Below are 16,623 nucleotides of genomic sequence, written 5' to 3' on the forward strand. Positions count from 1 at the left end.
GCCGTCCTCCAAAAACAACACCGACTGTCTCTTTAACAATATGGTCGTACTTCTCAGAGAGAGTGGTGATGTGACAAGGGGGAAATGTCTCATATGGGGCGACTGTATTAAAAACATTTTTCATCTCTAACGGCATCTCAGCACACACTGCTAATAAAAAGCTGTAAAATCTTAGCAGTGAAAGGTCGCTCCTAAGAGAGCAGGGCATACCGGGGCGATATTACCCACGATTCACCTCAACCGTGTAGTTCGACTGTGACGTGGCAGACCCTCTCTAATAAAGACAGATATATCTGCTTGGGGAAACATTCAGAGCAGGCCATATTGATTCCACCGTGTGACATTCGTTTTTTCTCATTACTACTTAGCAAACAGTCCAATCCAGAGTGAGTTACACGGCTCACTTTTTTCTGCATAATTCAATTACACAGTCCATCCTAATCTCTTGCTTACATCTAACAGTATTTGCATAATTAAGGATTTTTTTCTAAGAGCACAGTTTACACACATTAAGACACAAAAAGTACACACAGGCAGGGGCGTAGATTTAGGGGGGACAGGTCCCCCTCAATATTTAGAAGAGGTGAAGTTACCCCCCCCCCCCCCCCCCCAAAAAAAAAGAAAAGAATGATAACCCCCAATACAGGTAAAAATAACAGCACAGAGGGTCTAAACGCTTAGATATCCTTCTTACCTATTTTACAATTATTTCATACACCCCTACTGGACCATACCATCTTAACCTTGCTGGGTCTGCCGGCCTCGCTGACTCGCAGTTGCTATATGTCTACCGTTGCGGAAGCGTGGTAGGGTAGTGAGTCTAGTGTAAGTAGCTATCATGCTTGTTTTACCTTCAGTGTTTCTGAATGAGAGTATCTGCGGATGAAACGCTAACGTTATCTAGTTTATAACTTGTGCCTGAAGTTATCTGAGGTGCGTTAAAGTTCAGCAAACAGGCGAACGTTTGCAAACAATTTTATTTTTTTCCGTTAGCATTCTGTTCGCTATGTTTGCAAACGGTCTGAAAGATTTGCGGAGAACAATGAGGAAGCTGGACTGAGGGAAATGTGAAGATTTCGATTTGGAATGTTCTTAAAAGCCATCGAACAAAGCAAACATTTTCTCTGTTCGCAAAACTTGAACGCACCTCAGTTATGTTTAGCTAACTAGCTGGCCCCTATAGCTGTAGCATGAGCTAAGAATAACGTAGCTACATCCATGGAGCTAATACAAATAGCATGATTTTCACTTCCAGTGTCTGCTTGGCATTTCATTAGCTACCAATATAAAATGTTAATGTCATATAATTGCTTATTAGAGCCTTACTGAATTATATTCTATTTTATTTTATTTGTGTCACTATGGGTAGCCTACCTGAATGATGTATTTTCCTTTACATAAAATAAATTTACACAATAAATTGATGCAGAAGAGGAGCAAATTGGTTCATAAAAATTCACCAGAATGCAGGAAATTAAGTGAGAGATGCGAAAAATGTCCTGGGGAAGAACCCCGAGACCCCCAGCTTACTGTGTCCCTCCAAATGTTAAAATGAAACCTACGCCCCTGCATACACGCACAGACGCAACACACCCACCCACACATACACACACAGCCTGGACTGGGTTTAGACTGCATGTTTTGCAAGAAGTGTGTTATATGTGAGATATATCAAAATCAGTCGTATTGACCCCAAAACGTATTTTGACGTATTTCCTAGTTTTAGGAACAAAATAAGGAGAATGTAAGCTGTCTAACAATACCAAAGTTATCTCACTACTCAATATCAAGGGAGTTGTGTCCTGTTTCATTTTGAGTGCCACCAAACCTTGTTTTTCACGAAAACGAAAACGAAAAGTTTAGTCTTGAGAATTACATGAGGCTCGGAGACTACCAACACTGGGCTAACGTAACTCCGGGGATATAACTTGTCATCTTATGTATAAACCCTTTAAAACTATATTTTTACATAAACATACTGTAAACGTTATTAACATAAAAAAAAGACTGGTAACACTTTACAATAAGGTTAGACGAATTGGCATGAACTAATGTAGTTGTAAACTAAATAACTACTGAGACGTTCATCTGTACAGCTTTTTTGATACATTTGCACATCACGTTAACAACTATATTAGTTAATGTAAATTCATACTGGAATGAAAAAACATTTAATGCATTTGATAATGGTAATGATAACTGTAGGCTATATTCTACCGTTTGTGAATGTATAAATATGTACATCAACTCACATGCCTTATTGTGAAGTGTGACCAAACCGCTGAATAGAATGTATTTTCGTTAAGAGGGCTGAACTCACGGCGCGGGTGCAGCCGGCGAAGCAGGCTGACAGGTAGGTGACTCCGTCCGAGCCGCAGACGGGACTGACGGACGCGGTGTAGCAGTTACAGTGGTTCATGCACGCAGCCATGGGCTTCTGCCCCACATTCAGGGTCCTACAAAGACACGGGTTCCACATCTACTACTGACAATAACAACCTGCAATGAACACTGGAGATTAAATACAAAGTGTGTGTGTGTGTGTGTGTGTGTGTGAGTGTGTGTCCGTATACTGTATATATATTTATTTGGTCCTTTGTAAAAAAAACAAACAATGTAAGGTCAATAACAAAAATAGTCCTTTGTAGTATGAAACATACCACGTAAAAGCAAGGCAGTTAAATCCCAAAGTAGTGTTGTGTGTGGGTGCACGATTTTAAGCCTTAACCCTGAGATAAAATGCAAAAATAAAAGGCTGTCCCTGATTGGGTGATATTCATATATTCTATTATGTTTTTACAACCACAGAAACATCTATTAGTTCAGGGGAGGGTCACACTGGCTAATTTGATGGGCCAGGGGAGAGGCTAAAAAAACCCACAAAAAAACGGCAGCACCAGGAGAGCAACAATGTGGAGGCGGGTCCTTACTCGTTGCTGTAGGCGACGGTCACCCCGGCAACAGGCCCCGTGTCACAGCCCAGAAACAGGAATGAGACGTAGCAGGCCGTGGAGACCAGGTTGACCAACATGGCCATGCGCACGGCCCCCAGGGCCGAAAGATTGAGCTTCTTTACCAGCAGCCCCCCGAGGAAGATCCCCAGGCAAGCGCACGGGATGGCCGTCATGCCTGAAAACATCCAGCCCACACCGGCAGACATTTTTTACTGGTTCTTCTCATTATTTCAACAGCATTTTGTAACACACATTGCACAGCTCGGACCAACTGGTATAAGCTCACTGATCTTTATACTCTCAGAAAAAAAGGTACCAAAAGTGCCTAAAAAAAGTACAATGCTTGTCTGGGGTGGAACCCTATAGGTAATTGTACCCCTAGCCATTAGTTTAATCATTCATTCATACTTTTTGTGCTCGTAAAAAGGTACTCATTAGAAGCCAAAGGACCCTTTTGTATCATTCAGGATTGATTTGGGAAATTTGTTCCCGTGTCAACAAAAATCCACAGTACCTTTATTTCTGAGAGCGAATAGTACATGAATGGGCTGTTATTATTTTTATGTTCAGTGAATGTGTGCATAAACTATAAGAGTGATTGAACAACAAAAATAATAGTAATTGATTTATTAATTCACTGTAACTTTTCTCCTGTCACAAGTTGGATGGCCTACTCAGAAACTAAGTGGCTGAAAAGATTATTGCATGTCACATGTCTTCCTTACCCAGTAGCTGATTGGCTGAGGAGGTGGTGAGGTTGAACTGCTGCTCCAAGTACTTCCCCAGGAAAGCAGCAAAGCCAGCGACGACAGCGATCTCCATGCAGGCCGCCAGGATAATACAGGTGAACACCGGGTTGGAGAGAAGGTGTTTGGTCACTTTGGGGATCACTACGAATGCGAGGGACGAGAAGAAAATAATAGGGAAGAAGTGAGAGATTGTTTCTTTCTATTGCACATTGCTAGCTACACACTTCTTTATAAATATTTTGTGGTATTGCGCTTTACTGTTACATCTAAATACACTGATGAGCCAAAACATTCTGACTACCTGCCTAATATGCTGTTGCTCCTCCACGTACCGCCAAAACAGCGCTTTCCCGCTGAGGCATGGACTCTACAAGACCTCGGAATGTGCCCTGCGGTATCTGGCACCAAGATGTTAGCAGGAGATCCTTTAAGTCCTGTAAGTTGCGAGGTAGAGCCACCATGGATCGGACTTCTAACACATTCAACAGGTGCTTGATCGGATTGAGATCTGAGGAATTTGGAGGACAGGGCGCCACCTTGAACTCTTTATCATGTTCCTCATAGGCACTCTGACCGGTCTGCAGCTAAGCAGCCCCATACGCAACAGGGTGCGGTTTTGGAGGTGCTCCAACCTAGCTGTCTGGCCATAAAGATTTGGCCCTTGTCAAAGTCGCTCAGATCTTTACACCTGCCCATTTCTCCACCTAACTGTTTCCTTACCGTCTATTATACAACAGATAGGTCCGGTCCATTGTCTCTATAGGTCAGTTTGCGCTCCAGCCATGCCAATATCCACGATATACGCACGGCTAAATGGAATGTTCACATCTTTTAATATTACTCCACGTTTATACATCACCATAATCTACTTTGTAATCGGAGTTAAAGTAATGTTATCATCATCTCACCAGTAGTAGCCTACTAAAACAAAATGACTGATTTTAAAGTGCCATTTGACCTTCTTGGGGTTTTGGAAAGGAGTAGGAATGAAAGAAATACAACTAAGGCAACATCCTCGGATCAAAATACCGGCAAGACCACCAAACCCCGGCGAAGCAAATGATGACTCATGAGTTATTTCAATAACTGCACCTTATCTGGCAGTGTCCAGATAAACGTCTACAACAAAGACAAATGACTTGTGTAGCTAACGTTAATGCAATGGGGATACATTATTGCCGGCAAACGTTGGCAATAACGTTGCTTAGCAACCAATAAACTACTGTTCAGCGGAAGAATACATTTACCGTAGCACAAAGTTCTGTTAAAAATACATTAATTTGAAGTTGTCTTGTCTTTAATTTGTGAAATGTTAAAAGACAAATGTGGCAACCATTGTTTAAAAACGTTATGGAACGAGAACCTTTGGTATTTCGGGTTATTGGCACAGCTAGTAACAGCACTCTGCGTCATGCCTAACCTGTGCCAATATCTACGATATACCATGGGTTCTCGTTCCATAATGCTTAAGTATATCCTAGACCTTGACATGTGCGGTTGTTATGACATGATCAACATTATTCACTTCATCTGTGAGTGGTCATAATGTTAGGCTCATCGTGTACGTTGGCAGTATTAGCCATGTTAATAAAGCAGATTAAATTAGAGAGATAAAGAAAGAGTGAAAGCACACAAGCCTAGATCCCAATGGAAGAGATAAGACACAGTCTGTTCCTCACTGTGACTGCAGTAATGAGCAACTAGACCCTGTAGCCTGGTGGCTAAGGTACATGACTGGGACACGGAGGGTTGATGGTTCTGATGGATAAAAGTGTCAGCTAAATAATAAATTATTATTATTCATCTGTACTTGAGTGGAAATGATCAGTCATTACAAGAATGTGCAGAAAAAGCACCCAGAATGTGAAAACTCATAGCTTTCCCTGAATAAAGGCGAGGTAGTTTTGCATTAAAGAATGTATTAATTTTTTTACGTTCCCACAAACCCATGGGGGATTCACAATGTTACATGTAGCATGTAACAGGTAGCGTGGCAGAAAGAAAGGTTTCAAAATGCAATCTGACGAGGCCTGCGACAGTTTTCACAATGCTTAGTATTCATCAAAAGCTAACAACCTACAGTACGCTCAGGGAGTGCGCTTTCTCATCAGACGGTAATTGGATGTGGCTTCCGGTTAAATGAGGGAAGTTTGTGTGGTGAGGGATTCTGTCCTCTGCGTCTGCTCTCTTTCAGCTTGCAGTTTAGCCGTTCTCATGTTGAGATGAAAGACAGACGGTAGCAGAAGCTAACGCTGCAGCTACATCCTATCCCCATACCTAATTTACAGCTGCTCAATATTAGGCAGACTTCCGGGAGCTGCTGGGGAGAATAATTTACAGATTCACGTGTCTCCCTCAAGTCTGATATTGAAAAAAATGAGATCCTACAGGATCCAGATGGCCGTCACAGCTCCTGCTGGCGTGTTTTTTAACGGAGCCTCAGCGTTCGTCTCGTTTGCACTAAACCATCTTTTGTTAGCTCTCTTCCTTCGAGCTCCTCGTCCCCGTACACTTCTCGTATGCTTTCCCTCTGACGCGTAATTGACATCTCCTCGCTCCCAACCCCTATCTGAATAAAAAAAAAAATTATTATGTTATCCGTTGTCTGATAATGAGCCGTGCCGTTTGACTGACAGCTATAATTATTCCAGGGGTGAGGAGGCAATAATGACTCTAATAAGACGCGCTTCCTGACGCCCTCGCTCCCCACGCCGCCCGGCTATTTTTGCGATTCGGAGAAAATTAATGAGAGCTCAGGACGCAGAGACTGAAGCGAGCATCTGGCGCTAGCCCCCGCTGCAGTTGCGCTCGGCATTTTAATTCAGCTGCAGGCCAGCGGCGCGGGCTCTTCCGGGGAGGGAGACGACTGGGGGGGCGAAGACGCGGAGGCGACACGGGGTCAGGGCAGCGATCGCTTCCTGTCTGCGCTCCCGGGAGACAAGATGGCAGACGGAGGCTGAACGGATGGGACGCCATCAGCCGGGTGTCAGTCTCGAGGATCGAGCACCTACGCCGCTCAGCCTGCATCCCTCCGGCGTACCAACCCACTTATCAACAACTGCAGTGAAAATCTGGGAGATATGTCCACCATGAGACTCTGTGGGAGAACCCATTTCCGCTTGGATGACTACATAATATCTATCTATCTTTCTATCTATCCATCTATCTATGGCTGTAAGTACATGTACGTGTGCATCTATCTATGTCTTTAAGTATGTATATATGTATGTATTTCCTGGTAGTATAAGGTACTATATAAGGTCCAGGTTGTTCGTGGAAAGGTCTGTATGAATGTTCGGTGCTGGCTCTGTGAGGGAGAGGTCTAAGGCATGACCCTATGAGGTTCTGGTTGTTCGTGGAAAGGTCTGTATGAATGTTGGGTGCCGGCTCTGTGAGGGAGAGGTCTCAGGCATGACCCTATGAGGTTCTGGTTGTTCGTGGAAAGGTCTGTATGAATGTTGCGTGCTGGCTATAAGGGAGAGGTCTGAGGCATGACCCTATGAGGTTCTGGTTGTTTGTGGAAAGGTCTGTATGAATGTTGGGTGCCGGCTCTGTGAGGGAGAGGTCTCGGGCATGACCCGATAAGGTTCCGGTGTCACCTCGGAGCTGCTGGCAGCAGGTGGGCCCGTCGTCGGGCTGGTGGTGACGCAGGACGCCGTTGCTGGGCTTGGAGCCCTCGTAGTCCTGGTCCAGGGGCTCGGGGGGCAGCATGGCCTGCTCGCTCTCCGCCCCGCCGTCCTCCTCGTCCAGGCCGGACAGCGACTGCGGGAAGCCGAACATGAAGAGGGCCGAGAAGAAGAGCAGAGCCCCGCACAGGAGGAAGCCGCCCCACCAGGCTCCGATCCAGCGGGGGTCGTCCGGGGTCAGGTCCAGCTTACCTATCCCCAAAGACGCACAAGCGTGTGAGCGGAGACTGGACCCTCAGCGGTGGGTTCCACGTGGAGGTCGGACCAGTGGTAGCATTCCCCTCCCATCCCGACACCCTAGCATTCCTATAGAGCAGCGATCATACATCTGGACCTCCAATTCAAATGCGGACCTGACCTCTATTTTCTCCCGGGTAATTAGCTGAGCAATTAGTGCCACTGATTGGCCAGGCTGTCTTCACGCCTGAGTCCCAGGTAAAGGGAGGTTGGAAAACCAGCGGTTTTTGGACCTTGAGGATCGCGATTCGATGATCCCTGCTATAGGGCCTGTATCAAAAAGAAGGATTACTGAGTTTGCTGGATAACTTTACTGAGTAAATCCCAGAAGCCTGAAGGAAGAAGTGCTGCCCTGGGTTTGACGCTGTGCAGTTATCTGATTGATCTTGCTTTGTGATACAGGCTCCTGGTCATACATTAATTTACTATGGAATTTTCTATGGTTTTTCAGGGTTGTATGGCTTTTATATGACTACAACTACTACTACTACTACTACTACTACTACTACTACTACTAATAATAATAATAATATGAATAATAATAATAGTGAATTGTATTTATTTATCATATTTCACATATTTATATGCAGTACTGAAATAGAAACAAAATGAAACATTAATACAATTAATGCATTGATATATTTAAAATCCGTAAACAAACAACTATCATTTACCTCATATATAGCCATACAAGAATTAAAACAACAATGCATAACTGTGACATCAGGAAATACTGTGATAATGCTGCCCAGAAATATGAACACTGATTCAAGTAGTGCAAGTTATCCATCAGTTAGACCGTTTGGAAAGATCAAAAGACTACAGTCAATATAACAGCACAGATAATATATACAGTCACTGAGCACTTTATTAGGAACATTATTTTATTACACCTACTTATTCATGTGATTATCTAATCAGTCAATTGTGTAGCAGCAGTGCAATGCATACAATCATGTAGATTCAGGAGCTTCAGTTAATGTTCACATCAACCATCAGAATGGGGAAGAAATTTGATCTATGTGGCTTTAACCGTGGAATGATTGTTGGTGGCAGACAGGGTGGTTTGAGTATCTCAGAAACTGCTGATCTCTTGGGATTTTCACACACAGTTTGCAAACAATGGTGCAAAAACAAATACAAAATCCAGAGAGCAGCAGTTCTGCAGACAGAAACGCCTTGTTAATGAGAGATGTCAGAGAATGGCCAGACTGGTCAAAGCTGACAGTAACGCAAATAACCACACATTACAGCAGTGGTATGCAGAAGAGCATCTCTGAACACACAACGCATTATAGCTTTAAGTGGATATACTACAGCAGTAGAAGTAAAAAAACATGTCTATATAAATACCTAATAAAGTGCTTACTGAGTGTATATAGGGCAGAGTTGCAGCATGTCATTTCACTACCTGGATTTTTATCAGCTTAATTAGATTTTTTTAGCATGTTGCATGTTGCATGTAAACACACTGGTATAGGAATGTGTTTAGCCTGGTCTGGCCAGGTGGACACACATAAATGACCTTACACTGTAACTCACTCTACATGAAAGTGCATGTTAATTAGTTCAATGGACCGTAAAGAGAAGAGATGCAGGGTGAATATCTGAAAACATTCTGGGTTCAAATTCAGGGCAAGACTGTGACCTCCATTATTTTAGTCAGTGAAGGTGCTTTGGACAGCTAATGTTTAGAATGTACCTATTTACCATAAGTTACACTGGTCGCATGCCAATGGTCGCATTTTACCCAGACTTGAACCACAACAAAATAATTCCTCCTGTTTCTTTCAAGCCAATCATTTTTCCCTGTCTGACTTTTGTGTTTTTTATAGACCATAATATTCAAAGAGAAAGCACTTGATTTGAACAAAAAGTTAAAAACAACATGTCATGCTCTAGACAGCTTGCATTTATTGTGTTAATATTGAGTTGGCATATTGAGAAATATGTATTTTAAGATGCTGATTTTTTTATTTCCTGCACTGGAAAGACACAGCTTTCGATGGGCTAGCACAACAACAGACACCATTGTAAAAATTTGGTTTCTTACCCAAATTTTCTGAATGTTCAACGTCATGTGCTGTAGTTTACATAACCCTTCAACATTCGTTGTGTTCTGTTGTGCATGTTTGCAGTGTTACCACAGTTGTAAAAGTGTGCGCTGGTCAAATTAGGGCGACAGTGCCATCGCTGGGGATCTAGGCAGGACTCACTGGTGTCGATGAAGGCCGCATCCACGTAGAATTTTGTGCAGAGAGAGCCCAGGATGAACCCACAGGCAGGTCCGAACACCAGCGTGGAGAACAGAATACCTGCAGCACAAAGCCAAGAACACACTGTGAGGAAGAGAGGACGTTTACACCTTGAGAACGTTCCGGTTTTCCGGTCTCCTTTAATAGACACAGGCCAAGCAACAGTGAAGCATATTACAAATGACAATGGTGTCTGCAGACACGATGAGAACAGAACATCTCCTGTACAGGCCTTCGAGTATGGGACTTGTCAGTCAGTGCCTTCGAGACTCCATTGTGCCGCAACACACTTTCTGGTTATTAATTTCCACAGATTTAAAGAAAAATTTACAAACAAAAAAAAAGGTTTTTCATAAAGCACTTTTCATACATGAAAACAACAGCTAAAATAATATTATAATGTGTTGAATGTGTAGTCGGAATTTCTGACATCAAGGCATAGAATCAAAAAAGAAAAAAAACTACAAATCTGCCAAATCTGAAAAGAAAAAATATGAGCCATTTTACACATCAGTAAGGTAGTGATGAACTGTTTAATATTTAAGATTTTTTTCTTCAAAACTGCATTTTACATTTTTAACTCCAGGGCTAAAGAACCTGGCAGTGAGTTCCGTAAAGGAGCAGGGCAGAAGAAGTCGTGTAGATTCAAGGGACTGTGGGGAACAGGAGAGAATTGAAGGACTGTGGGATAGCTTGCACCGAATCACGAAGGTACTCTGGAGCTAAAAGCCAGATTTCAAAAACGCAAAACAGGAAGAAAAAACACGTTCGTTTCTCTTTGTACGGATTGACAGCGATACAAGAGCAGCTCCCTATGCACTCTCTCAGGTGTCCAGATATTATCGATTGGGCATCTCTGGGGGTCACTAAGCGATTACTCAGATAAGTACGCAACTGCTTTTCAATTAGCGCAAAAGAAAAAAAAACCGAAGAAAGCTGCTAATTCTTTCAATGCTCTCAGATGATCGTGTAGAGTGGAGTGGTTCAATTTCTTTCAGCAAAAAATCCAATATCCAGTCACTGAGGAGTTTGTGTGTGTTGCACGGCATTGTGGGAGAAAACCCAGGGAAGTTTGTGCTTCACCGTCTCTCCGGGCTCTGGGGATTACACACTTCCTATCCTGAACCGCTCAGAAATGTATTACTGCATTGCCTTGTTTGTAAGCATTATTGTGGGTCTGAGTTATCAATCAGACTTGGAACTGCTGCAAGGGCAGTGTGTGTTACTGAATGTATCAGAACATAGATATGACGGGAAAAAAAGGTTGTCAGATGTGAGTCTCTGCTGCCCTCTATTGGTGTAACGCAGGAAGCATTTTTGTCTCCCTACATTAATGGCTAAGAAAATGTAGGCTACGTAACCAGCTTCATGCTGTAGATGACATGCAACAGTTTTATGAAAAAGAAAAACAAACTCAGCATAATATCTATGTAGCACTTGATACAAATTATTATTTGGCAACAGAATAAGGCTATTTTACCCAGTGGTCTAGAAATGACGATTAATCTACTGTTGAATATCCTGTGTTATCCTAGATGGCTCATCTATCCAGCCTCAAGAATGCAAAAGTCTGATTTAAAAATAACATAAATAAATATAACTAGAACATGTATTTTTATGGGGTCGGTCATAGAACGTTGGTGCTCGGGAATAGAAAGTCACTGCTCAGGAATAGAATGGTAGCAGTAACACATTTCAACCACAGAGGGGCACTGTCTGCACAGTCAAAATTATTTTCTCGGGAAGCAGCAAAAAGCACTCATCCCTCATTAAAAATGCAAAAAAAGGGGCCAGTTAATTATTGAGAAAAATCACTGGATTTAAAGCACATTCCACCTGTCACCGTGGAAGGCATTAATATTTCGCAGACAACATAAGGAGGAACTGAGAAGTAACGCCGCTTCCTGCCAGAAAGCCGGCGGCCTGAAGGACAGCGTGAGCTGGCTGGAGGATCTCACAAAAAATTCCATTCGAAAATCAAACATGTGGCAAAGACACAGCCATTTTCTTCATCATAAATCTGAACGTGCGGCGCAGTGTGGCCGCTGTTTTGCCCGGACAGACGTGCCGCAGATTTGTCCTCCCTTGATTATTGATCCGGTTCTATTCGGAGCCGGTGACCGCAGTGATTATCAATGGCTATCAGTCAGATTATCAGTGTTTGTGTCATGTGACTGACCTGTTTGCAGAGCAGGGGAGATGTGAGGTGGGACGCAGGGGTAATGGCGGCGCTGAAAAAGCGGGCCTCAATACGCCAGCAGTGATAAGCGCGCCACGCGACTGGGAAGCAGGGTTAGCGCACGCTACGCGCAGGAGAGAGGAGGAGAGAGGAGGAGCTCTTTGTGCCAGTCAGTGGCCAGAGGGGGAAAATGTTCACACTAACATGGCCAAAGGAACTCCAAAAACTGCACTCCAATATGGTGAGAGTAACCCCAAAACCTTATGTGCTAACACGTTCAGACGAGCCCCAAAACCCCACTCCAGCATGGTGAGACTAACACCAAAACTCCACTCCAGCATGGTGAGACTAACACCAAAACTCCACTCCAGCATGGTGAGACTAACACCAAAACTCCACTGCAGCATGGTGAGACTAACACCAAAACTCCACTGCAGCATGATGAGACTAACACCAAAACTCCACTCCAGCATGATGAGACTAACACCAAAACTCCACTCCAGCATGGTGAGACTAACACCGAAACTCCACGGCAATATGGTGAGACTAACACCAAAACTCCACTCCAGCATGGTGAGACTAACACCAAAACTCCACTCCAGCATGATGAGACTAACACCAAAACTCCACTCCAGCATGGTGAGACTAACACCGAAACTCCACGGCAATATGGTGAGACTAACCCTAAAACCTTACCAAAAATTCTGTGCACAGATAGTTTCGAAACACTGTGGAATCGGTTGCGCCACAAAACGGCTTTTCAAAACTATTTGACAACACTGGGTAATTCCCTTCATGCTAATTAAGCCTGCCGACGTCCTTGAGTCTGTGTGTACGAAAGAGGCTGTGAGAGTGCCAGGTGGAGGGAGTGAGAACGAGAGCATGACGAGGAATGAACGGACGTTAACGCGGGGACACAGGTGCACAGTACAAGACAACATTCTAATGAGAAAGAGGAAGTATCAGTGAGAGAGAGCGAGTGGCTGAAAGAGGAGGTGGGAGAGATAGAAGGATAACTGAAAGTAAGAATGAAACTGGCTGACATGAACAAACATCTCATTCTGATATGAAAATTGGCAGAGCGACCTAAAAACCACACCTGCGACAGTAACACCGTAAGCAGAGAGGGTATTTCCAAGGAAATATCTGGTTTCCTTGGAAATACCAGAAAGAGAAACAGTCCATTCACTAAAGTGATTGCAGCTCGTCAGAACGACGATTCTCTGAACGGTATCATTGACTCCTGCGCACACACCCAAGTTCACATTATGTAGTATGCTACCTACTTGGGCATCCCTCAGTTTAACACAAGGAAACTTGGGGTAGTTATCATCTGCAACGAAATGCAGAACAGAAACAGCACCAACTGACAAGGCTATCACCTACGCCACACATGCAAAACATCCTGTTATTTTCAGGGAACAATGCTCAGATTCTTCTGGAAGAAACAAACAAATAGACCAACAAGCATTCAGCCACCATAACAGACCCACTGTTATACGGTGAAACAATCTGTGTAAACAAAGACATGTGGTCACAAATCCGTACGACATGCTGGGGGTGTGACAGGAAAAGTCTGAGCCAGGGACATCACGGCGCCCGGCAGAAATGCTATCGCACACCTACTGCTATTCAACACTTTAATTTGTCTTCTTTTTCTACTCTTCCCAGCATTTTGTTCTGTTTCCTGAGTGCGCTCTTTCATTCGGAATGGGAACCGTTCACAGCACTCCTCCTTATAACTCACGCACTAAATGTTCCGCTCTTAAACCAACTTTAGCCAGGTTGTGGATTGAAGAAAATAAACTTCAAGCACCCCCAAAGTCCCTTGTACAGTGTTGCTATGTTTTTGTGTAACTTGTGAACAACCCTTAAAAGTAAGTCGTTTTCCTTTGTTCTCTTTGGCCTCTTAAATTCGGTTAAGAGCTCACTTAATTCTTTATACTTTGCCGACCCTACCACCACAGATTCATGTCAAAGGCACACTGTCCCATGAGGATTGTGGCTGCGTATGCGTACTGTGATGAATTTGGAAAATACCCAATGTAAGTACATTTTGATTTGTTTTGCTCTGACTCTGAGGTTCTCCTAAAACAGCAAGACGTACTACTTCACCCTCTACCTGCATCCTGCAGATTTTTCTGGTAGTGTCTCCAAGATGCTGGGTGATGGGGCACTTCTGAGTCTTTCACTATGAGCCAATGGGACTCTCAGACTGTGTGAAATCGCAGTGGTATTTTCAGGAGCTTGCCACGGCAAGCAAAAGACGTTTACACTTTTAAAACAAGAGGGTGAGCAGTCAAGCGGCGGGTTTTTATCCAGATGACGGGGATTTACCATGGTTACAGCTATGGTAACAGACCAAACACTCAGGCCCTCACAACCAACGGGGGTAGGCTAGGGCTTGGACCGAGTCTTCTAAAAAGGCAGGTTCGAGGAAAATGTGCAATAGGGATATCGCACGAAAGACACAATAACTGAAGTCCTCTGTTAACAATGGTTCTAAAAGTACTGAGTGCAGTGACACGTACTTGCCCCCCAGAATTGAATTAAACATATTAAACTGTCTCACTCTCTGTGCAGACAGTGCTGGAACCACTTCAAAGAGGGCTGAATTTCAAGGGGGCTATTAATGCGGTGACAATGTGGTGCACAAGAGAAAAAAAGAACACTTTACTCCAGCATGTTCCAGAAGCACAACATTATTACTGAAGGGAGCTATATGGCAACTTATATATACACTCACTGAGCACTTTAATAGGAATATTTTTACTTTATTACACCTACTTATAAAATCAGCCAATTGTGTGGTAGCAGTGCAATGCATATAATCATGTAGATACAGGTCAGGAGCTTCAGTTAATGTTCACATCAACCATCAGAATGGGGAAAAAATGTGATCTAAGTGAAGGCGACTCATGCAAATAACCACACATTACAACAGTGGTATGCAGAAGAGCATCTCTGAACACACAATGCACCATAACTCTAAGTGGATAGGCTCTTGCAGTAGAAGTAAAAAAAATAAGCATAATAAATACCTAAAAAAGTGCTCGGTGAGTGTATATATACATATAGCTGCCCAGCCCTGTTCAACAAATTACATTTATATCAAAATCATGTCATATATCAAAACTGTCAAATACTAGGACACAAGTCCTACCATCTACTGCATGTAATAATCCTACATTAGGGGGGCTTAAAAAAAAAGAAAAAAAGAAAAGAAAATTTTTTTTATAATCGTTATTTCGGCCTGGTAATTTCTATAACCCAGCCGCCTACATACGGCATTCCCCGTCACTTTGTTAGCGAGAAACAACGGCGTCATTATCTGCCGGGTTAATCTGGAGGCCGATGACTGATCACAGGAGAACAGGGCTGTTTGATGTCAGGCCCATAGAGGCGGTCTGTATAAGCAGCCATAATAAAGGCAAGGGGGTGTTTTTCATTTGTTCTACAGCAGCAGTGCACTCATGACTTTGTGTAAGCTTCAAGTTTTAAACCCATTTATAATACAAACAAAACCTTCCCGCTGTCAGGGAGCTGTGTATTCTGTTTACGCGGGTTGTAGTTGGGTGTCGTATCGGAGCAGACTGAAACGGACGTTTCTTCATCTTTACATTTCTTTGTTGGCTTTCCTAGCGAGTACAGTCCAAGGGGCTAGCTTTTTGAGCTATCAGTTTCGCCAATTGAGAAGAAGTCGCCCCCTAGTGATATTTATATTTCTGCTCAAAACTCCTTTTTTTCCCCCATTGGATTCCATTCATGTTTGACAGCAAATTAAAATATTTCCCCTAATATATTTTTGTTCAATCTATACTACATACTTAAAAAGGTCCGATTTTTCCCTAGCACACAGACAAAGATATAGAGGTTGTTCTGATATCAAATCATTACCCTGCATTTTCCTCATCATACATGTGACTACATGTGAGCATGTGCACTGAGCAAAACTATTCCACTTCTGTGCGGTGGGATTTTCCCCCATAGGTTTCTCTTGATGTCGCTGTCCCAATATATTATATACTCTAAGGGACAGCCCAATGCCCATTTCCAAGATGACAACCGGAACCGCAGGAGTGCGTCATTGATTAACGTTTGTGCTGGTCAGAAATGAGTAACAGCAATGTCTGTTTAAACACAAATAAGTTACAGCTGGCTGAGATTCCTCAGCTTCCCAAAGCAATTGCACATACAGCGCTTGAGAAAAGGTCTCAGAAAGAGCTGTGGGCGGTTTGCACATCAATACCAGCAATCTTGTTTATGCAGTCTGAGAGAGGTTCCAAAGTAGACAATCTTTCCGTCGTTTCCGAGCCAGCCAACTGCAGGCCAAATTTGTTCTGTGCATTTTGGGCGTTTCCTTAGAGACGGCACTGTTTACTGTCTCCTAGCGACAACGGTAAAATCTTTGTTACCACAGGAAAACCACGAAAAGGAACTTGCAGATAGTGCAATTGCCTGCCTAGCAGAGCCACGAGCGTTCTCAGAAATGACCATGAAAAGCATCCAAATAAAAACATTTCCAAAACCAGACAGTCTTAAATCACTCTGAGAAAGTTATTC

At 43.3% G+C, this 16,623-nt stretch overlaps 1 protein-coding gene across 2 annotated transcripts in view; it reads right to left on the bottom strand.

Annotated features, from left to right (window-relative positions):
- The window catches only part of slco3a1a (solute carrier organic anion transporter family member 3A1a), a 70,374-nt gene that overhangs the window by 7,335 nt on the left and 46,416 nt on the right, over positions 1-16,623 (bottom strand). The window contains exons 3-7 of one of the 2 annotated variants that reach the window (XM_061222271.1): positions 9,843-9,941; positions 7,303-7,581; positions 3,680-3,844; positions 2,931-3,129; positions 2,321-2,456 (exon numbers count right to left, since the gene is read on the bottom strand). In XM_061222271.1, coding sequence (XP_061078255.1) covers positions 2,321-2,456; positions 2,931-3,129; positions 3,680-3,844; positions 7,303-7,581; positions 9,843-9,941 — 878 coding nt within the window. Of the gene's footprint in view, positions 1-2,320; positions 2,457-2,930; positions 3,130-3,679; positions 3,845-7,302; positions 7,587-9,841; positions 9,942-16,623 lie in introns of both variants that reach the window. The other variant, XM_061222270.1, reaches the window with a different exon arrangement.

This window comes from Conger conger, chromosome 15 (assembly GCF_963514075.1).
Source record: "Conger conger chromosome 15, fConCon1.1, whole genome shotgun sequence".
NCBI classification, from domain to species: Eukaryota; Metazoa; Chordata; class Actinopteri; order Anguilliformes; family Congridae; genus Conger; species Conger conger.